Here is a 24,526-nt window from a genome sequence, read left to right on the forward strand (position 1 = left end):
TCTTAGTTAAATAGAACTGAAATACATGCTGTGGATGGAAAGTAATGATTGAGGTATATAGCAGAGAGAACTGACTGATCTGGGAAACCGGCGATTTTCTGAGGCAGGAACATTTAAATGTAGAGCCAAAGGATTGAGAAGATGAAGCCAAACAAAGTATAGGAGAAAGGGTGTAGACAAAGGAAGTGGCTGTCACAATGCAGAGTCAGAAAAGAGTGGCTCATTTGGAGAATTAATTGAGAAAGTACCCCTTTGCCTAGAACTTAAACTTAGTAGAGGGTGCATCACATATTCGGGCGGAAGCACAATGCCCTGGGACTTATGGGACGTGTTAAAGATTTCAGTTAGTAAGTACAGTAAGACAATTGTGAGAAAAAACACAAAGGAACTAGGAAATGACTGTTGGGTCTTAACCAAATTTGGAAAGCTAGAGAAGACTTCCTAGAGGAACTGTGTGGAGGAACATAACTTTCCACATGCACCTGCTCTCCTAGTGATGTCCCACCAGTAAGAGGGGTCATGAGGAGGTGAGACCTTTGCCTCTGCCTGCTGCTGCAGTGCCATGACCTGCAGGAGTGACTACAGCATATCAGTCTCTTCTACAGTTTTCAGAGCTAATAAAGAGCAGAGATGAGTAGGAGCTATTGCAAGACCAGGTCTCAGTGGAGACAGTATTTTCTGAGAGTCATATCAAAGATTAAATTAGACCACGGAAAAGTGCAGGTGAATAAAACAATTGTAGAAAGTCTTGATTTGGGGTGAATTTTTAAAAAATTTTTTTTTGAAGTTTATTTATTTTTGAGACAGAGAGAGACACAGCATGAATGGGGGAGGGTCAGAGAGAGGGAGACACAGAATCTGAAACAGGCTCCAGGCTCTGAGCTGTCAGCACAGAGCCCGATGCAGGGCTCGAACTCACGGACCATGAGATCATGACCTGAGCTGCCGCTTAACCTACTGAGCCACCCAGGCGCCCCTATTTGGGGTGAATCTTAATGTATCGTTGTATACATTGGGGCAAACTGTATACTTTGTATACATTTATACATGTATACATTGGCCCAAATCTCACCCTCAGTATACTAATAAATGCTTAACCACCTGCTTTCCAAAACAAACAAAATTACCTCATTTAATGTATGTGCTCATTTAATTTAAATACTCCCACCTTGGTATTCCAAGCTATCAGTGTAGAGTCACTGAATGTAGATTTGGGAAGCTGTGGGACATTCATTTTTCTTGAGCTTCAGTACCCTACTGCACTACCTTTGGCTTCAGAAGGGAACATGGAGCATTTAATTAAAAAGAATAGGGGCGCCTGGGTGGCTCAGTCGGTTAAGCATCAGACTTCGGCTCAGGTCATGATCTCACAGTTCATGGGTTCGAGCCCTGCGTCAGGCTCTGTGCTGTCAGCTCAGAGCCTGGAGCCTGCTTCACATTCTGTGTCTCCCTCTCTCTCTGCTCCTCGCCCACTCAGGTTCTGTTTCTCTGTCTCTCAAAACTAAAAAACATTAAAAAGATAAAAATTAAAAAAAAAAAAGAATATGTTACTCAGTATTTTAACGTCTTCCAAAATGAAAAAAATGTCCTTGATGGTTTTGTAATATCATCCATAAATGTTGAGAGCAAATGGTTTTCTGCATAATCACAGATAATAATTGTAAAAGTGGCGTGCCTTTCACTTCTGACATTAAGAAACGCTGGCATCTGAGATGTAAAATGTTGAAATATATTTCATATCCAGTCCAAAACACTTGACAAAGACATTAAAAAACTAAAATTGTAATACAGTCATAGAAAGATGTAAGATATTTTACCCTGCAGTTATAACCCATGATATAATATAATATTCTACGTAATATTAAAGTGCAATAAAGTTAACTATTATTCATAGGAAGAAACTTCAGTTTCAATTAGATCTTTCATTTGGCTATTTATATTTATTTTAATCACACATAGGTAAATACAGAGCTATGACATAGAACATGTCCCTCACATACATTGCTTCCCCTCACTGTTTCTTTCCTTATCTAAATCTTACTCCCCTTTTATGGCTCTACTAGCTGGAACATCACACTAATTACCCTGGTGGCCCTGGTCTTTTCTTTAACCCCATGACAGTTATTTATCTCCACCATCCTAGTCACTACCTTTGCTTTGTAGCTGAAAACTCTCTATAGAATTTATATGGACACACACACGCATCCGTACACATACACCTATACATACATTTTGTATATACAAACATACATATATACACATAAGCGTATCTGTATATATCCATGGAAATGTTCATGTATTAAATATATTTTATATATATACATTATTCAATAGGTGAATTTAAACATATGTACTTCATAAGATTAATAAGATAATTCATTGTGATAGACATGATATTGTTTCAGTTATCTCTTGCTGTGTAACAAACTATTCTGAAACTTAGTGGTTGGGACAGTACCATTATTAATAACTCTCATGGTTCTGTTGATTATCTGGGATCAACTGGGCAGTTCTCTTTCTGGTCTCACTTGGGTCTCGTGTAGTTGCAGTCAGATGGCATCTGGAGCTGGGTCAATGGCACTGCTGGACTGCTTTCCCTCTCCATGTAACCTTCAGAGCCTCCTCTCCCCACCTGAGATCTCTGTGTGTTCTCTTTAGCTAACAACTGAACTGCTGATATGGAACATAGAAGCTGCCCATAGTTCTTAAGGTTTAGTCTGAAAGTGGCCATGTTGCTTTCTCCACCTCCTGTGGTTTAAGCAGTTACAGGGACAGCTCTGATTCCAGGAGAGGGGAAATAAATACTACATCTTGACTGGGGAAATGACAAAACATTTGTGGCCATATTTAATTCACCACAGTATTCTTACTAATAATCTTGTAAGTAAAGATCACAGAATTTTAGAGCCATAAGTTTCCTAGCAATCATTTAATCAAATGCCATGCATTTACAAGAGTAGGCACAGAAGATATAAAGATAAGGGAGAAATTTGGGTCAATGACCCTGACTTAAAATTTTTATATTTCATAGCACTTACCAAACTGCCTAGCATTTAGGAGTACGTTAATCTGGGTTTTTAAGCCAGGTAGCATAGATAAGCAGAAATCAATATGGGATTAAATTAATCAGATTTATCAGGGGGAACACTAGTGAGAGAAAATTGGGGAAGGGGAGGTGAGATCGGCTGAGAGAGCCATCTGACCCACCATGTAGGTCTTATCCTGAGTGAAGGAGAGAGAGAAAGAAGGAAAGGTGGTTTGTGGAAGCACCTATGGTGCAGTACTAAGGAAAGGTCAGTGAAGATTGGAAGAATTCTTGGGGAGGCCTTAAATTAAAATCGTCATCAGAAGACCTCTGCGCCTCCCAGGAATGCTCTGCCACATTTGGTCATTGGCTGGGAGCGGCCTGTGGGAAGTGTGGCCTCCGTACAAACATGGTGATGAGTTACAGAGCTCAGCAGTTGGAGCTGTCAGGCAGTTATGCTTCAAGCATTTGGAGACTGGAGAACTGTATTCTCATGGCCAACACATACAGCAAGAAATACTTGATAACAGGGATTTGTTAACATGAAGAATGCAACATTCTAAGGTCTTTTCCTTTAAGAAATACCAAATTTCGTGTTAGAAGCTTAGGGTTTAAAAGTCACCAAAATTTAAAGGAGATCTTAAAGTATAGTATACAACAGACATTTCATGAAATATTAACTATTTCTGGCAAATAAAATTTAAGTACTTTTTTATACAATATTGTACTTTCCTCGGGAAAACAGAAATAGAGTATTACAGAGAATGATTGTACCAGTAAATATTTTCTTTGACATACATGCCAGCCTCGTGGTCTGTAATCAGAGTTCATTTTGTCTTAAGAAGTATTTCATTTTTTACAGCCACAAGATATCTTGGTGTAAGATAAATACACCTGTATAAATACACATTTCTAAAACAATAAATTAGATTCTGGAACCACATTTGCATTGCAAAATGACCACAAATTTGTTGTGCTACTGAATTAAAATGCAAATGTACTGACAAAAGACATTGTACATAAAACTTTGCAGAAAAATATCTATTGCATTAAATGAGGTACTTAGTTAAATATTTCAAAACTTTCCAGACTGTTCAGTATGTGTAATCAAATATCACTAGCTAAGATGTACATGCTGCCTACCTCCATGAAAAAAAATGGTAATATACTGTGCAGGTGGTATCCTTGGGGTCTTAAATCTGTATTAGGTACAGGATTTCATGCTCAGTGCAGTGAGATGAAGAAAATTCCTTACAGGTCAGTCCCAAGTATTATCTATAGTTTTTTAATGTTTGTTTTTGAGAGACAGACTGCACGCGGGGGAGGAACAGAGAGAGAGAGGGAGACACAGAATCCAAAGCAGGCTCTAGGCTCCAGGCTCTGAGCTGTCAGCACATAGCCCAATGTGGGGTTTGAACCCACAAACCATGAGATCAGGACATGAGCTGAAGTCAGACGCTTAACCAACTGAGCTACCCAGGTGCCCCAATCCCAAGGGTTTTCTATATAGGGAACTGAGACCCCAAAAAGGGGTCAATCTCTACACTATTCATTGGAGCTATGAGTGTTCTCATCCAACTTTCCCACCAGAAACTTTTTTTCTTCTGCCCCTTCTAAGTACACATCCAGATCTGGGAGAAATAGAGTTTCCTACTTACCATAAGTAATTCATTTTTCGAATAGTCTTCCATTTATGCAAGCTAACAGGATTAGTATTTCAGACTGAATTTTGTATAATATAGTCTACTGTACAGAATGTATTTTACTTGAGGTATACCACTTTGGGTATACTGAACATTATTATATTATTTACTATTTTGGTCTTCCACTTGTACTGTCTAGTGCAAGAAAATTAACTGTCTGAGATGGATTCACAGGTAGACTGTGGTGATTTCTGACACTTGATAGGGGCTAGTGACAATGACACCTTTTGGTTCCTGGAGAACAAACCCCATTGTTTGGGTGTTTGGGGACAGCCAGAAGTCATCCTTTTTTCAAGTCAAAATTTTGGTTTTGAAATTGGACAGATTCCAGCATCAATTAAAATTGCTCTGGGAAAGGAGGATCTCCCAGCAATTAAAGGCATATTACATAAACACATACTCAGTATTTATGCGATTATCTTAATGCATGTAAATTTGGATCCTTGAGATCAAGACCTTTTAAATAATCATATTTAGAACACATTATAGATGTCATTGGATTCCACAAGACCAATAAAAAATCTATAATCTTTCAACTGAAATCTTTCCCTTTTTCCATTTATGTGCACCTTGCTATAACTAAGGATTGTATTCATTCTCATTTTCTGTTGCTCCTGGTGACCAAATCTTCTGTGTTTGATGACAGTGCTTTACTTAAAACTGCCTGGAAAGTTTTTATCAGCTGAATCATTAACCAATCATCAGCTAATCAATAAACAATATTTCCCAGAGTAAAGACCCCAGAAGTCCCTCATCTCCCATCTCTAAAGACATTCTGTCTGCAGGGTGCCTAGGTGGCTCAGTTGGTCAAGCCTCTGACTTCGCCTTAGCTCATGATCTGATGGTTCATAGGTTCGAGCCCCACGTTGGGCTCTGTGTTGACAACTTAGAGCCTGGAGCCTGCTTCGGATTCTGTGTCTCTCTCTCTGCCCCTCTCCTGCTCACGCTCTGTCTCTCCAAAAATAAATAAACGTTAAAAAATCAAAAATAAAAACATTTTGTTTGCTACCATCACACACATGGGTTTTATGTTGAAATTGAATTTTTTTTTCATCAACTTGAAATGTACTGGAAAATAACTTCTTCCTAGATGTCATTGCCTCCTCAGAGAAGTGGCTGGCACTGTCTTTGTATTAGCCATTGTTGTGAATATTGATGATCATTGAAAGGAAGGAGGAGGAAGAGAAGGAAAAAAAAAAAAAGAAGAAAGGAAGGAGGAATGTTATAAAACATTCTATGCGTATACATAGACTACTATGCTGTGTTTACATTACATTTCTCATTTTGGAAAACTATGACATGCTAATAAATAATTATTTGAAGATATTTAATATTTTGAATGCATTTTTTTGCATAATGGCCCATGGTTTATCAATAAGGTATAAATAAAAGCTACCTTCAATCACTTTAGTTTTCAATTACATAATTGGATTATCTTTTCTGTTTTACATTAAATACTGATTACTCACAAATAAAAGCAGAAATATTTGATTCCTAATCTTTTTTCTGACAGGTGTGTCAATTTTAGAGGCTAGGCTCAATGTAAGGGCAAAATTATAGTGCTAGCTATGAAATACATCCCAAATATTAGTGGTGTTAATTACCCTTGTGAAATAAGCAAATAATACACTAAATGTTACCAGGTGAGTGAAGACTGAAAAAAAAAAACAACACTCTATATATTATGGCAATATTTTAGTCTTTCTCCTTTAACATAATAGAAAATAATCAATAATGAGGTAAAATTGAGTTTTTATGCATCTTTTTGAAATTCTGCATTGTATGAGCAGCCAAAATAAAGGTTCAAATGCATTCCATGCTTTAAAACCATATATTCATAATTTTTGTCCAGTATATTTTAGTTCTAAGATATAATGTTGAAAGTTTTCAAAATTTTAGTCATATGCTAATATTTACTGCAGTTTTAGCATTGGCAGTGTGGCCATTAATACGTTTTTATGAAAACACAGTTGTATTCAAAGCAGACAACGCCTTTGTGCTCCCTAGATAAAGCCATTTCCTAATAGTATGCAGTGTAAGAAGCCCATCAAACACATTCTGGAGGCATTGAACAAATGTAAAATATTTTATCACCTGCTCATAATTATCACCTGCTCATCAACATTATGCAGCAATGGAAAATATATATTTTGATTATTTAATCTTCAGTATAATTCTGTTACTTGAAATAATTTTAATTATTCTAATTCCAAATCACACATTTGATTCTATCTTAAAAAAAAAAAAATCCATAAACAGGGAACCTCCAGTAACATTTGAGAACTTCATGATCCTGAACTCAGTGTTCAAATTTTTAGCAACCGTTGTTGTCAATTTATGGGCCAAGAACAGGTAATTGACATGATACAATAATTAGTAGGGTTGGCTTTCACTTAATGTGCCTAATGGGGGAGATGTATCGATGGGTAGGTGAAAATAGATAAATTGAGTGATTGATTGAATGTATAGTAATAAAGATGTTCTTCAGTTTTAAGCATAGAAGGTTTTTGGAGGAGGCTACAGAAAAAAGTGTGTCTTTTGCTGTGTTCTGGAAACTATATATGTGAAGGATAGAATGTGAATACAAGACTACAGTAATATGTTGAGTGAGAAATCTATCATGGATTCAGACAAAATGGTCACTGCTTAAAATTAAAAGGGGGGCCATATGAATAGAAAGGAAAGAAATGAAAAAAAATGGGTGGTAACATTGGAAAAATGTTTTGGTGATTGTGTAGATGGTGTTTGTAATAAAAAATTGAACTTTTTTATTATTACTTTTAAATGCTTAATTTGTTTTTGAGAGAGAGAGAGAGACAGAGGATCTGAAGTGGGCTCTGTGCTGACAGCAGGAGCCCAATGTGGGGCTCAAACTTGCAGACTGCGAGATCATGACCTGAGCTGAAGTCGGATGCTCAACGGACTGAGCCGCCCAGGTGCTCCTAAACTCTCTTTTTGAAAAAAATAAAGTGTTTATTTATTTTTGAGAGAGAGAGCACGAGTGAGGGAGGTGCAGCTAGAGAGCGGGGGACAGAGGATCTGAAGTGGGCCCATGCTGACAGCAGAGAGCCTGATGAGATTGAACTCCTGAACCATGAGATCAGTTCTAACAACTTTTTGGTGGTTTTTCAGGTTTTCTACATACAGTATCACATTGTCTGCAAATAGCATAAGTTTGGCTTCTTCCTTGCCAATTTGGATGCCTTTTATTTCTTTTTGTTGTCTGAATGCTGAGGCTAGGACTTCCAGTACTATGTTAAATAACAATGGTGAGAGTGGACATCCTGTCTTGTTCTTGACCATAGAGGAAAAGGTCTCAGTTTTTCCCCGCTGAGGATGATATTAGACTGGGTTTTTAGGCTCACATATATGACCTTTATGATGGTGAAGTATGTTCCCTCTATCCCTACTTTGTTGAGGTTTTTATCAAGAATCAGTGCTATATTTTGTCAGACACTTTTTCTGCATTTGAGAGGATAATGTAACACTGGAAGAACGTTATCCTTTCAGGATATTAATGTGGTGCATTTCCTTTATTAATGTGGTGTATCATGTTGATTGGTTTGTGAATATTGAACCACCCTTGCAACCCAGGAATAAATCCCACTTGATCGTGGTGAACAATTCTTTTAATGTACTTTTGGATTCAAGTGACTAGTATCTTGTTATATCCATGTTCATCAGAGATATTGGCCTACAATTCTCCTATATACTTACTTATATTTATTTCTGAGAGAGAGAGACAAAGTACAAGTAGGGGAGGGGCAGAAAGAGAGAGGGAGACACAGAAACAGGATCCAGGCTCTGACCTGTCAGCACAGCTCAGGGCTCGAACTCAGGAACCATGAAATCATGACCTGAGCCAAAGTCAGACACTTAACTGACTGAGCCACCCAGGTGCCCCTATAATTCTCCTTTTTAGTGGGTACTTTATCTTTGGAGTAAAGGTAATGCTGGCCTCATAGAATGAATTTGGAAGTTTTCCTTTCATTTCTAGTTTTTGGAACAGTTTAAGAAGAATAGTTAGAAGAATAGTTATTAACACTTCTTCAGATGTCTGATAGACATTTGTTTGTTGTTGTTGGTCATAGACTTTTGTTTGCTCAGAGATTTTTGATTACTCATTCAATTTGTTTGCTGGGTATGGATGTGTTTAAATTTTCTGTTTCTTTCAGTTTTAGTTTCAGTAATTTATATATTTCTAGGAATTTATCCATTGCTTCCATATTGCCCAGTTTTTTATCATATATTTTTCATAATGTTCTTTTATAATTGTATTTCTGTGGTTTTGGTTATGATCTCTTTTTATTCATAATTTTATTTATTTGGGTCTTTTCTCCTTTCTTTTTGAACGAATAACTATCGGGTTACTGATTTTATTAATTGTTTTAAAGAACCACCTCTTGGAGCACTTGGAGCTCAGTCAGTTAAGCGTCTGACTTCAGCTCAGGTTATGATCTTGCGATTCATGAGTTTGAACCCCACATCAGGCTCTGTACTGACAGCCTAGAGCCTGGAGCTGCCTTTGGATTCTGTGTTTCTGTCTCTCCCTGTCCCTTCCCTGCTCATGCTGCCTCTCTCTTTCTCTCTCAAAAAGAAATAAACATAAGAAAGAAAAAAAAGAAAGAAAGAAAGAAAGAAAGAAAGAAAGAAAGAAAGAAAGAACGAACCAACTCTTAGTTTTGTCGATCTGTTCTGTTTTTGTTTGTTTGTTTCTATATCTTTTATTCCTGCTCTAATCTTTATTATTTCCCTTATTCTGCTGTCTTTAGGCCTTATTTGCTATTCCATTTCTAGCTACTTTAGATGTAAAGTTGGGTTGTGTATTTGGGACTTTCCTTGCTTCTTGATGTAGACCTGTAATGCTATACACTTCCCTCTTATGATCACCTTTGCTGCATTGTGAAGGTTCTGGACTTTGTGCTTTCATTTTCATTTGCTCCCATGTATTTTTTTTTTTTTTAACTCTGTCAACCCATTCATTCTTTAGTAGGATGTTCTTTAATTTCCACGTATTTGTGGTCTGTCCAATTTTTTTCTTGTGGTTGGCTCCAAGTTTCATAGTGTTGTGGTCTGAAAATATGCATGATATGATCTCGGTGTTTTTGTACTTGTGGTACGGAAACAGGCTGGAATGCTGGCAGAAAAACCAAGTGGCACTCAGAGATCTTGGTGGATCAGAGATTTATTTAACACCAGCTGGCTCAGAGGAGACCATTTCTCCAAAGATCTGAGCGCTGAATGCAAGTGGGAAGGGTAATTTATAGTTGTCAGCTTCCATATCTGTGGCAGGTTTTCGCGCGTGCAACAAGCAGGGCAAGAAGAACCTGGAAGAGGGGTCTCTAAGCTAGAGAAGAGAGCTTGTTTTAGTCCTGTCGGCCATCTTTGGCTCAGTACTTTCTTCATTTCTCCAACATTCCCCACTTTGATGCCTTTTAAAAAAAACTTTTAGTACCCATCACCTTTCAGTTTTACAGGGTGGTACTCGCAGAAGGCTAAGATATGTGCTGTAGTTTGGCAAGCAACAGTGTTTTCAATAAAAGGTACCTCGGCATTCAGTATACAGGAGTCGATGGATACAAGTAAAATTATGGAGAGGAGGGGCAGGAAGCCAGAATGCCCAGTCCGTGAGATCCCATCCTTTCCATTGATTGATACTTTCCTGTTGTCTACATTGAATTCTTTCCTTGAGTTCCTTAACCTTAGTTGTAAGTATTCCTGACTGGTTTACAAAAGAGCAACATGTCTCCCCCAGAAAGATGCAAGTCCCTCCTTTTTCTGAAGTGAGGAGGTCGAGGGCTCGCCTATTTTGGAGGGTCACTGCCGCCAGAGAGTTTATTTGGCTTTGTAAGGTTACCAGAGAATCTGCCACCCGTTCCATGTCTTCATTTAGCTCTTGAAATAGTCTATGGTATAGTCCTATGGATGAACCTATGCTGCCTATTCCAGTTCTTATTCCTGTCACAATTCCTGCTCCTATCAGAATGGGTAGCAGGATTGCCAGTTTAGCCCTGGACTTGGGGCTAAAGGCTGTTAGGAACTGATCTTCAGTGTATACGGATATCTCTGGGGTTAGGAAGATGGATAACATATCTGAGTCCAGTTGGCCTCTAAGCATCACCGGTAGGCCAAATTAGAACACAGGTAGAACACCCCAGGGATTGAATGTAGGGTTGTATTCCTTTTTAAGGTTATATTTCTTCTGCATAGAGAGGTACTGTTTATACCTTCAGGGACTGTACAGATTAGATTGTCGCCAGTTGTGAGACAGATCCCAGTGGCCAGGGTCACTTAAGACAGAGGTGTTGGTTTCAAGATTTTCAGGAGCCTCCTAGGTCAAAGAGATGGGAGTGGCTAAGTAAGCCCTCTGGCTGAAGGGCAAACACATCCAGCAGGTTTGGGTGTGATTATCTATTTTATGGAGGACTTGTAGAGTAGTGTTGGCCCAACGCTGGAGTGGGGAATTGGTAAGCATATGATTGAGGGCTGAAAGGTTCAAACCTTGGTAAGCTGCCAGGGGAGTGGTTGTCTTAATGGCTTGTATTACCCTATCCTGGGTATCCTTTATAGCTTTTTGAAGGGACCTGTCTTGCACCCCTCCCCTGTCTGAGATCCCTCATTGAAGAAGGTAAGTGTAGCAAGCTCACTTCCCTTTCTGGAGGCCCTTGTTGTAACATGGGTTCCGGATATTTTCGGTTTTCTCTATGGCCCAATACTTAGTCCTTGGGGCACTGGGTGACTGACAGAGAGTGGGTGTTTTTTCCTTGTAGCAATCTTTGCAGAGTGAGGTGAAGGGGCTGAATGCCCTTGAACCCCTTATTGTCATATAACAATCCTGGGGGCAAAGTGGGTAAGTGGCAGTTGTGAGGGTGAGAGAGGTTATCATAATATACAGGCAATACTTAATAATCCTCCCTTCCAGAGGAGGTATCTGAGACCCAGCATGCATCTTTTGTCCCATGTCCAGCTTGTTGGTGCAATCTTTGTCAGCCCACCAGAAAGAAGTAAGATCAGGGCTGTGACACCAGTTAAGGGGCAAGGGCTGGCAGAGTTGCATCCAACCCCCTGGGCTCGGTTCACGTGTTGATTCCTCAAGCTTCTGCCATGCGGAGACCAGCCAGCTTCCAGGGTGTGGCTGGAGGAGGGTTGGAGGTCTCAGGGGCCAGTGTCTTTTTGAGGGTCAGTTTAAGCGGGTTGACTGGATCTGGATCACTTCACCAGTTTGAGGGTTCCTCTGAGTTGGCCTTCTTAGCTCTGGAGTGAGGGACCCATGGGTTGATACCTGAAACTGAATCCTCTATTTGGTTGTATATCTGTAAAGTCCACCTCCAAGTTTTCAAAAGGGGCGGGTTTCTGGTAACTGTCAGATCAGGTTTAGGGAAGATATGGTTTACATATTTAGAGATCCATCCTGTTTTCCAGTTGTTTAAATAATCATATGCCCATGAGGTCTTATTATTATCCCCATAGTAAAACAAGCATAGAAGATTGCCTATATATGAAATACTATGACAGTTTTCTGAAGTTTATCTCAAGTTGTCCAGTTTAGGCAAACAACAAACATTTAAAGGCAATCATAACTAGAATTTAACATCCATAATGGTGCATTATTGAAACATAGTTGTTCTCTCTAAAAACCCCCCTTTCCAGAGATAGCCAAATTGAGACCAATGCATTTGTAGAAAAAGTCCAGTCTTAACAAACCTGGCCCAATTATTTACATAAGCTCAACAAGAATAGTGATTGATCATGAGGATCTTTTAAAGTTTGCTTTGCTGGAACCTTTTATAAGGAAACTTTTAGTAGCCTCTCCAGGCCAGAAGCCAAGCCAAATACTTTCCATCAGACAGGCATGCAATACCTGTAGAACTGGACGAATTCCTCTTCATGAGGTCCCCAAGATATCCTGAGGTTCCTGCACCTGCCAGGAAGTGACCTTTAATCACTTGGTGAGGCTGCTGGGAACTCTGTAAGCAAGGTATGAGGCCAACATTTCTAAGGGACTTTATGGCTCCATGTTTCATAAAGCCAACCTTAGTTCCTTAAAGCTGTCTGGCCATATCTGAGTCTATGAATGTCACTCTCAAATATGACATTCCAGTCAAAACCTTGGTAAAATAACCAGTATTTCCAATGGTGACCTGTTACAAGATGAACAGATTCTTATTGAACTTATGCAAACAATTGTAGTTGCCATTAAAGAAAGAATACTCACTGAGAGTTTTTGAATTTCAGGGGAGTTATGTAGAGAGAAAAGATAAATGCTTTAGTTTACAAATAAATACTTTATGCCATTTCTGTATATGATAGATATCTTAAGAGAAAGTGTCCTTAATCTAGAAGAGCAAACATTAGAGAACCAACAATATTTTCAACAAGAATCACAAAACTATAATATTCCTCAGTTCATTTAATCCCATGTTCCTAATTCTTGTTCAATTCGAATAAAGCTTTTTAGTTCTGGAAATTCTTACCTATTTTAGTATTAATCTTAAAGATGTCGAATACCTGTATTTGTCCCCAAAGTCCTCTTTATAAATTTCCTTGAAGAAGAAACACATTTTGTGAAAGAATAAGAACAATTATAAATGACAAAATCTCAGAAATGGACATTGTTAAAGATCTGATGAGAGTTCATTATGATGCAGTTGACAAAGAAATTCGGTTATTTCTGCAACACATAACACTTCGAGTAATCAGAATATTAAGTGATGACCTTATACCAAAACATTCAAACTTTAGGAATTGCATATATATTTGGGCAGCTACAGCATTTACTTATGCAGTACAACCTAAGGTTTACCGTTGTACAACAGTGGTTTTCCAAGTAACTTAGCATCCCAGATAAAAGGGCCTAATTGGTCAAAAAGACTTCATTTACCATTTAAATCCTGGGAAGTTTGTCAAAACCTTAGGAAGTTATAAGTGCATCCTAAATAGGATTACAGATTACTACAAATATTAAAACTTTATTTATTCAACCAAGGTGGCAATAAAAGATCCTAAAGGTGAATGTATAGCATTATATAGTTGTTACCAAAACCTAGCTCCTTTAACATTGAGACGTTTAAAAAAAATTTTTTTTAAATGTTTATTTATTTTTTAAGAGAGAGAGACAGAGTATGAGCAGGGGAGGGGCAGAGAGAGAGGGGGAGACACAGAATCCGAAGCAGGCTCCAGGCTCCAAGCTGTCAGCACAGAGTCCAACACGGGGCTGAAACTCACAAGCCATGAGATCATGACCTGAGCCGAAGTCAGACGATTGACTGAGCCACCCAGGGGCCCCTAACATTGAGAAGTTTTAACTAAGTAATCAAAGACCTGATAAAGATGAAACCTAAAACTTTGGTTTTCCTGGAAGACAAACCTTTGTTTGCATTGTCTTGTCAAGAGCAGATCAATAGTCCAAGAAAACTTTGTCATTTGAGCAGAGAGAAAAGCAGAATTTCAACTTTATACCAGTGTACTTTTAAAATTCCATTCATCTCAACCTTAGTCCATCCTGAACACACATAATATCCCTTTTCAGAGATTTCCTTTCATGAACCTTTTACAACATTCCTTTGCCTTCAAACTTTGTCCCAAAGCCATTTCTCTCCAAATAACCAGTCTCATTTTGGACAAAATTACCTTCTTCTACCCTCAACAAAAATGTATTTCCATTTCTTATATCTTTTTACATACCTTCTACTTTCCTACATACAGGGTTGCTTTCCTTATTTACATCTGTTTTAAGTACACTTAGCAGAATTTTAAATCTTAGGGAACCTTAGTCTCCAATTAAGGACTTAGTAACCAACTGAGAGGTGTTTACACCAGAATTTTTTAGATGGTAAATTCATGAACCAATTAAGTACAAAGCATGTTTTCCAATAGGTCCAAATAGCCTTAATTTCTCTGCAATAAGAAGTTAAAAACACAAACCTATGTTCAGTAATCAAAGCTTTAGCAATTCATTCTATTTGGAAAAGACCTAGATGTCCAGGGGGGTGCATTTTACTCCTTGACCTTGAGGATTGAAGGAGGAGCCAATGGTGCCTGAGGCACTGAGGAGGGTATAGGAACCAATTGTGTAGACCACACCCAAGTTGGTGCAGAAAGAGCAGGGGGAGGGGAAGACAGAAGAGGCAAGGTGCCAGTAGAAGGCAGAGAAGGACAACCTAATTCAAAACCTTAACTCAGACAGAGGAGCAGACGCCATGGTTTTTTTCCACCAAAGTGGAAATATGGAGTCCACATCAGGCCAGAGAAGACCCGGGTATTTCCCCAAAACAAGTGGAGTTCAAAAATAGAACATATTAGGGGCGCCTGGGTGGCTCAGTTGGTTGAGCGTCCGACTTCAGCTCAGGTCACAATCTCGTGGTCCGTGAGTTTGAGCTCCGCGTCGGGCTCTCTGCTGACAGCTCAGAGCCTGGAGCCCACTTCAGATTCTGTGTCTCCCTCTCTCTCTGCCCCTCCCCCACTCATGCTCTGTCTCTCTCTATCTCAGAAATAAATAAACATTAAAAAAAAAATAGAACATGTTTACAGAGGGAAAACAACTGCCTAAAATAACTTGTCTAGATCACTCAAACTTACAACTATACTGTGACCTTCCACTCTGAAACATTAAAGACTGAAAGTGGAGTCCCATAGTTCTTTTACATTTAGGTTTGCCTAATCAGTGTATTATTCCTGTGCTGATCTTGTGGAAATAGGAGTCAGCAAACCTGGAGGGCCCTGTAAGATCCGGTCATGACCAGAGGGGTTCCCACTCTGACTCAAGACCCTTTCCTTGGAACCAGACAATTTCATCCATCAATGGAGACAGAGGTTCTCTCCATGTTTTGGCTTTTGTAAATAATGCTGCTATGAATGTGTGGGTGCAAAAAAATATTTTCAAGTTAGTGTTTTCCCTTTCTTTGGATATATTCCCAGAGGAGGAATTGTTGGATAATATGGTAATTCTTTGAAGTTTTTGAGGATCCTCCATGTTTTTTTCCATGGTGCCTGGTGCCATCAACAGTGCAAAAAGGTTCACTTTTCTCCATATACACACTAGCATTTGTTATCTTTTGTCTTCCAGATCATGGCTCTTCTAACAGGTGTGAAGTGATATCTCTTTGCAGATTTAATTTGAATTTCCCTGATGACTAGTGATGGTGAGCATCTTTTTAAGGTATGTATTGTCCTTTAATGTCTAATCTGGCCCTTTGCCTATTTTTTAATTAGGTTATTTGTCTTTTGGCAATTGAATTGTTTGAGTTCTTTATATATTTTGGAAATGAACCTTGATCAGATAAATTTTTGCAAATATCTTTTTTCCCATTTCACTGGTACTTTTTCAGTGTGTTGATGCTTTACTTTACTGTGCAGATAGTTTTTAGTTTGATATAGTTCCAATTACTTACTTTTTTTTTTTTGTTGCCTGTGGTTTAGGTGTCCTATGAAAAAAATTATTACTAAGACCCATGGCAAAGACTTTCTATTCCTTTATTTTTTTTCCAGGAGTTTCATGGTTTCAGGTCTTACATTTAAGTATTTAATTGCAGCTAATTATTGTTAGTGGTGTAAGAAATGGGTCCAGTTTCATTCTTTTACAAGTGAGAATCCAATTCTGAGGCACTATTTATTGAAAGCACCTTTTTCTCCATTGAGTAGTGTTGGCTCCCTTGTCAAATATTAGTGGACTGTATGTTTGGGTTACTTTCTGAGTTCTCAATTCTGTTCTGTTGCTCTTTTGTCAGATTTTATGCAGTGCCATATTGTTTTGATGACTAAAACTTTATCATATATCTGAATCAGGCAGATCTGCACCAAACACATTCCATGGCCAGAGTGTTCCTCTGACTGTGTAAATGAACAAAACTGCTGGTTGGGATTACTACTTTGAGCACTGTAGGTATGAACTTGATCTTCTAAGATATGTGTGCTGGTTGTCGCAAGCCCCTCCCCTCTTCTCCATCACAGTCACATTCCTAGTGGTTGGGTTCTTCAAATTCCCCTGTAATTCTCATAGTATAAGATCAGAGTAAGGACTTCAGCAAAGCAACTCCCAATGCTGGGTGAGGGCTTGTTGTTCCTGTGGGCTCTGTTTTCCCACTGGAGAAATGGAAGACTCAGGGGAGACTTTTTAGTGTGGTGCTGCTCTGGCCAGTGGGAGGGATGATGTAGTTAATTCGTAGCCACTGCTTTTATTCTTCTAATGCAGTTGGCCTTGTCCTTGTCTCTATGGTTCAGGGAGGTGCTTCAGCCGCACCTCCATGTTCTAGAATTCTCTCAATGATGTCTTTTTTTTTTTTTTTTTTTTTTTTTTTAATCAGTTTCTCTTGTGAGGGAGGGTGAACTTAGGGACAATCTATGTCAATCTGTGTTACCATCTTGGTGATGTTAACAGACTAATGACTTTTATTCTATGATTCCTCTACCCTGTGCTCCTCCACTACCTGCTTCCCTCTCTTTCTGATCAGTCTTATTTCCCTCTTTGTCAGGCAGAAAGCCCAAAGTTCAATTGCTTATTTATATTAAACCTTTTCAGAAAAGGAAACATTTTTAGAGTTAATTTTAAATTGTGATCATATGAGTTAAAAGTCATTGTTATAGACTTTCCTAAACCTAGGCAAATAGACAAACATATTCAGAGGAACTTAGAATAATTTTATAAGAAAAGACAACCTCTAGCTCTGCATCAGTTATTTCCTATGTTAGTAGAAAATTCAGATACTAATTAGGGAAGGTTAAAACAATGCAGGAAGATCCCCAGAGGTGGCTTAAGAAAGAGAAAATTTCACAGAAAACCAGAGAGAATTAGAAAAACTATAGATGTGGGGGTGCCTGGGTGGCTCAGTCGGTTAAGTGTCCGACTTTGGCTCAGGTCATGATCTCGTGGTCTGGTCTGTGGGTTCGATCTTATGTCAGGCTCTGTGCTGACAGCTCAGAGCCTGGAGCCTGATTCGGATTTTGTGTCTCTCTCCATCTCTGCCCTACCCTGCTCATGCTCTGTCTCTCTCTGTCTCTCAAAAATGGATAAACGTTAAAATTTTTTTTTAAAAAGAAATAGACACTTAAATATAGAGAACAACCTGGTGGTTGGTTGACTGGAGGTAGGTGGGGGGGGGGGGGGGATGGGTTAAATGGGTGATGAGGATTAAGGAAAGCATATGTGATGAGCCCTGACTATTGCATGTAAATGATGAATTGGCTAAATTCTACTACTGAAACTAATATTACACTATATGTGAGTTAACTGAATTTAAATAAAAACTTGAAAGAAAAAAAAAAAAACTATAGATGGGTGACAAGATCTTTTAGAGACTATTTCCAAAGCCTTATCTTTTTATTATTATTTTCTAATGTGTATTTATTGTTGACAGAGAGAGGGAGACAGAGCATGAGTGGGGGAGGGGTAGAGAGAAGGAGACACAGAATCTGAAGCAGGCTACAGGCTCTGAGTTGTCAGCACAGAGCCTGGCATGGGGCTTGAACTCATGAACTATAAGATCATGACCTGAGATGAAGTCAGAGGCTTAACTGACTGAGCCACCCAGGTGCCCCAAAAGCCTTTTCTTCAAAAATAGATTTTCCCAGTCCAGAAAGGGCAGGAATGGTGGGAATGAATCCTTTGACATTATCAGGAATAGGTTCTTAATGCTTGATATAGTACACAGCTATAGATCCTAATGAAAGTGTGAGTTCAGTGCTCTCCTCACTTGTATACATGACCTTATCCACAAATGGGAACTTCAAAAATAAGAAATAAAGTGGAAAGGAGCTCCACTGTAAGCTCACCAACTCACTGGTATGCATATGCAAAATGTCTTGGAACAAAATAAGACGGATAATAAACTGATGATCTCACAGTTTAAGACCTTAGTCTGGATGGGACGTCTGGGTGGCTCAGTCGTTTAAGTGTCCGACTTTGGCTCAGGTCATGATCTCACAGTTTGTGAGTTTGAACCCCATGTCGGGCTCTGTGCCGACAGCTCAGAGCCTGGAGCTTGCTTCGGATTCTGGGTTTCCCTCTCTCTCTACACCTCCCCTGGCTCACAATCTGTCTCTCTCTCTCTCTCTCTCTCTCTCTCATTCAAAAAATAAACATTAAGAAAAAAAAAAAAAAAGACTTTAGTCTGGAGATACCTAACAAGGATTCTTATAGATAATTTAAGCAGAATAAATACTATAGAAATAATTGAGGTATGCTAGCTAAGAAACTGAAGAAAAACTAAAAAAGATATTCAAAGAAAATGCTCTAAGAAATGAGGACCCAATTTTTGATTTTACATTTATATTCACAAGGAAAACATAAATAGCAAACATATTTTTCTAACACAAATGTATCAATCCTGTCAAATCCTACAACCTTTCACTTTTATCATGCTATATAGATAGGGAATTTTTGACAATTATGGAAATAGCCACTATCTCTTAGTCAATAAACTTTATCTTGGGATCTAAACAAACAACAAGAAATATTCTCTTCTCCTTCACTAACTTTTCTACTAGTTGAAGGGCTAGTAGAGAAAGAACTCATTATAGTGTTATCAGTTCTTAAAATTCTCGTATGCTCTCAGTCAAAAAAATCCAGTGAAAAATATAGAGACATGTTCAGAAGCTCAGAGGCATGATGTGGGAGATTTCTGAGACTGCTCTTATTGTCAAACTACTATAAGCTCTTCCTGCCAATAAAGATTTCAAGGAAAACAAAGTATTAATTAAGTTATAACTCTGGTTAATTTCAAAATCAGTCTTTTCCCAATGATTTTTTATGTCAACATAAAGCTGTTATGAATTTGCAGTGCAAGACCAGTTTAAACAAACAAAAATACTATGAACTTATGTAATAGATGTTTTTCAACTTCTTGTTTGGATGAGTTCTTTCTGAACTATCGTGAGTCAACATCTCAAATTTAAAAATTTTAAATTTTATTAAATTTACTTTAAAAAATTAATATGAGGGGCGCCTGGGTGGCTCAGTCGGTTAAGGATCTGACTTCAGCTCAGGCCATGATCTTGCGTATCGTGGGTTTGAGTCCCACATCAGGCTTTGTGCTGATGGCTCAGAGCCTGGAGCCTGCTTCAGATTCTGTGTCTCCCTCTCTCTCTACCCCTACCCCACTCGTGCTCTGTCTCTCTCTCTCTCTCCAAAATGAATAAACATTTAAAAAATATTTAAAAATGTTTATATGATTTGACAGACCCAATTAGTTTCAACCTTCTTATAGCTTAATTGTGCATTTTTTTGGTGTGTAATTTAATGGTTCCTGAAAAACCATACTTGGATTTCTCACAAATGTCATATTGTCATAAATATTTTTGAAAGAGAGCTGAAATTCACAAGTCATAATCATATAAGCAGTGAAGTAATAAAAAAAAATGTTGACATAGCTTCTGCATTTGTCAATAAGGATATAGTAGTGCTCAAACCTCGATCATAGTGGACATCACTGGTAGGAAACCTAAACAACAGCCTTAATGTTCTATTCTCAGGTAAGAGAAAGCCCTGAAATGGCATTGCAAAAGCATTGTCGCCAACAGTAACAAAGGCAGAAGGCAGATTTAAATTTTTTTTTTTAAGTTTCTTTGTTTTTGAAAGAAAGAGAGCCAGAGCAAGAGCACAAGTGGGGGAGGGGCAGAGAGAGAGGGAGACAGAGAATCTTAAGCAGACTCTGCCTTGTCAGCATGGAGACCTATGTGGGCTTGAACTTACAAAACCAGTGAGATCATGACCTGAGCCAAAAGCAAGAGTCAGACGCTTAAATGACTGAGCTACCCAGGTACCCCACAAAAGGAAGATCTTTAAAATCCTGAATGCTTAGCCAGTCTCCAAAAATAGAGTAGATTTGGAGCATAATAGCATTGAGTTATTAACTCACCATTAACATTATCGCCATCATCCTCATCATCTTTCTCTGGATTCAGATTTGAGTCAGATCCAGGTTTGATTTTTGGCCATTCCAGCTATCACTTTTGTAACCTTGGGGTGAGGTACAAACTTTACTCCATGCCAAATTCTGTGCTAAGCTCTCAACCTACGTCCTTTCATTTGGTCAACTCACAACTTCCACTTTACAGATGGAAAAACAGAGGCACAAAAGCGAATATGATTTTCATGTTCTAAATAACTGAATTTTCAATTTAAAAATAAAGGGGAAATTCAGGGTATTGTGTGTACCTAGAAATATGTTAACAGTTCTTTAAGGCTGTATATTAAACAATATTCACCTGTTAGACATTCCTTAGAAAACAAGCTTTGGTAACATAAAGGAAACCGCAAATAGCCATAAATACCAAAAGACACACTTTGGGATACTATCTAAAGCAATGATATAAGGACATAATGATAAAGGCAATTGGTAATTATCATAACTGGCACTTATTGATGTAGCATGTTGATTTTGTGATAGCAAGTGTGTGTGTGTGTGTGTGTGTGAGTGAAGAGAGGGATATACAAAGAGGAGAAAGAGAAGTAAACATATTGCTTTAAACCATGGAAAACTAATAAATAAACATAACTGTAAACAGCATTCTGAAGACAGGTGCTGAACATGATTTAGTTATTTTGCTCCTGGCTTGAAAATGAACCTCAGCATTGGATTCACAGAAGCTGTTGGATTCTCTTGGGGTTTAGCACTGCAGGAAAATGCTTTACAACTTAATTGCATGCTCTGAAAGCCAATTGGCTGGTTTGCAAATTTATGCAACATTTATGCCTGGTGAGTTGGGTAAGTGCAGGTATGGAAGGGAGGAAAGAAAGTTTCATTTACTCAGATACAACTCATGGTTAATAAATTGTAACAAGCATTTGTAAAGGAAACAGAGGCTGAACAAGGCCAGAGGCAAAGTGGCATTATGTTTTTGCATTTTAAATGTACATAATTAGCAGAGTCCATCCTCCTGGGACAGAAAACCATGAGATCATGTCAGCCTTTGCCTGAATGCCAATATAAGCAACAAATTAATACAAGTGTAAGATATCCATTCTTTACATGTCAAAAATCAAGTGATGACATAAAGGCATTCTCAGAGAAAAGACAAAATAAAAATGTATTTTTAAGGCTTTATTTTTTGAAAGAAGTTTTAGGTTCACAACAGACTTGAGAGGAAGGTACACAGACCGGCCATACAAACCCTTCCCCAACAAATGCACAGCCTCCCCCATTAATGGCATACCCTACCACATTTGATACATCTGTTAGAACTGATGAACCTATATTGACAAGTCATAATCATCCAATGTCTATAGCTTACTATAGTTCTCTCTTGGTGTTGCACATTCTATGCATTTGGACACATGTATAATGTAACTTATGTCCACCACTATCATATTGTACAGAGTAGTTTTACTACCCTAAAAATACTCTATGTATCACCTACTCAACGTCCTCACAACTCCTGGAAGTCACTGATCTTTTTACTCCTGCCATAGATTTGCCTTTTCCAGAATGTCCCATGGTTGAAATTTTACAATGCGCAAAATATTCAGCTTAGCTTCTATCACTGAACATGTACTGAAGGTTTCTCCATGTCTTTTTTTGGGTCAATGGCTCCTTTCTTTTTAGTGCTGAATAATAGCACTAATCCATTGCTTGGATGTATCACAGTTTATTTATCCATTCACTTACTGAAGGACATCTTTGTTGCTTCCAAGTTTTGACAATTGTGAATAAAGCTGATATAAACATCTGTGTGCAGGTTATTGTGTAGACATATATTTTCAACTCCTTTGGGAGTTATCAAGGAATGCATTTGCTGGATCATATGATAAGAGTATGTTTAGTTTTGTAAGAAACTGCCAAATTCTTGTATTCCCACCAGCAAAGAATGGTAAAATTTGTAGAGTTTCTATTGCTTCCACACTCTCCCCAATATCTGGTGTTGTCAGTCTTTCAGGATTTGGTCATTCTAATAGGTTTATAGTGAGTGATAAATTATTGTCTTAATTTGTACTTCCCTGATAACCTAGGATGTAGATCATTATTTCATATGCTTATTTGCCATCTATAATCTCTGGTGAGGTGTCTGTTAAGGTTTTGACCCATGTTCTAATTCAGGTGTGTTTTGTTTTTGTTTTTGTTTTTTATATTTCTTCATATATTTTGGTTAATGATCCTTTATCAGAGGTGTCTCTTGCAAATATTTTCTCCCAATCTTTTCCTGGCCTCTCATTCCCTGGTTATTGACTTTTGCAGAATAAAAGTTTAAATTTTAATGAAGTCAAGCTTATCAATTATTTTATGAGTCATGCCTTTGATGTTGTATCTAAAATGTTATACCTAGATCTTCTCCTGTGTTTTATTTTAGGAATTTTATAGTTTTGTGTTTTAGGCCTATGATCAAATCCGTAGTGAGTTAATTTTTGTGAAGGGTATGAAGGTTCATTTTCTTGACATTTGGATGTCTGACGGTTCCAGTACCAATTATTGAAGAGCCTATTTTTGCTCCATTATATCGCCTTTGCTCTTTTGTCAATGATCAGTTGGCTGTATTTATGGGTGCCTATTTGGTTTGTTTATTTATTTATTTATTTATTTATTTATTTGTTTATTTATTTATTTAACGTTTATTTATTTTTGAGACAGAGAGAGACAGAGCATGAACGGGAGAGGGTCAGAGAGAGAGGGAGACATAGAATCTGAAATAGGCTCCAGGCTCTGAGCTGTCAGCACAGAGCCCCAGGCGGGGCTCCAACCCACGGACCACGAGATCATGACCTGAGCCGAAGTCGGACGCCCAACCGACTGAGCCACCCAGGCGCCATGGGCGCCTATTAGTGAGCTCTGTGCTCTGTTCCATGGATCTGTCTCTCTTATTTTTCTTTGATTTTGTGTAGTTAGAAAATAATATGCCTTTGTATAGATTTTTTTGGATTTTATGCTGTTTGGTTTTCTGATTTTCCTAGACCTGTGGTTTGATGTCTCATGTTAAATTGGGAAAATTCTCCACCATTGTTTCAAATATTTCTTAAATTCCTTTTTCTCTTTTTCCTTCTGGTATTCTCATTATGTGTATGATGTACCATTATGTGTAGTTGTCCTACATGGTCCCATAAAACTTAGAAATTCTGAAGATTTTCCCCCTCAATCTTTGTTCTCTTTGCTTTTCAGTATTGAAGATCTATACTGATACATCCTCTAGCTCAGAGATTCTTTCTTTTCTCAGCCATGTCCAGTGTACCATTAAACCCATCAAAATCATTCTTCATTGTTATTGCAGTGTTTTTTTCTACTATTCCTTTTTTTATTCTTTCTTAGGATTTCTATCTCTCTGTTTACATCTCCCTTTTATTCTTATGTCAGCCACTTTTTCCATTACATCCGTTTAACCATGGAGCCTATTAATCGTAGTTTTTCTAAATTCCTGGTCTGACAGTTACTACATCACTGTCACATTTGGTTCTGATTCTTGCTGTGAGTCTTCAAATTGTGTGTGTATGTGTGTGTTTCCTTTGGTATACCTTGTAATCATTTCTTGATGACAGGATGTGATTTGGTGGGGTAAAAGGAACTGCTGTGAATTGGCGTTTAGTAACATAATGGTGAGGTATGGGAGGAAGGGAAGTGTTCTATAGTCTTGGGATTTCTTCAGTCGTTTAGTAAGCCTGAACCTCTGTTCTGTGAACTTCACAAGTGTTTCTTGAAGTGTTTTTTATTCTTTTTCCTTATGTGGGACAGGATGGCTAGAGTGGACTGAAGCTAAATATTTCCCTTCCTAGGTCAGTTAGGCTTTGATAATACCCTAGCATGTTAGGCTCTGGTTAACTAGTGTTTACTGAGGGCAAGGCCTTGTTAAGAACAGAGTGCTCTGGTATATTTCAAAATGG

The 24,526-nt window shown here is 38.2% G+C and overlaps 1 protein-coding gene across 1 annotated transcript in view; it reads left to right on the forward strand.

Annotated features, from left to right (window-relative positions):
- LOC109246675 (uncharacterized) overlaps positions 1-16,064 on the forward strand; it is a 34,580-nt gene extending 18,516 nt beyond the window's left edge. Inside the window, exon 3 of the mRNA XM_053900706.1 lies at positions 15,794-16,064. Within this exon, the coding sequence (XP_053756681.1) occupies positions 15,794-15,823 (30 nt within the window). The 3' untranslated portion in view covers positions 15,824-16,064. The remainder of the gene's footprint in view (positions 1-15,793) is intronic.
- The last annotated feature ends 8,462 nt before the right edge of the window (positions 16,065-24,526 follow it).

This window comes from Panthera pardus, unplaced genomic scaffold (genome assembly GCF_024362965.1).
Source record: "Panthera pardus isolate Hobbes unplaced genomic scaffold, ASM2436296v1 HiC_scaffold_13, whole genome shotgun sequence".
Classification (NCBI taxonomy): domain Eukaryota; kingdom Metazoa; phylum Chordata; class Mammalia; order Carnivora; family Felidae; genus Panthera; species Panthera pardus.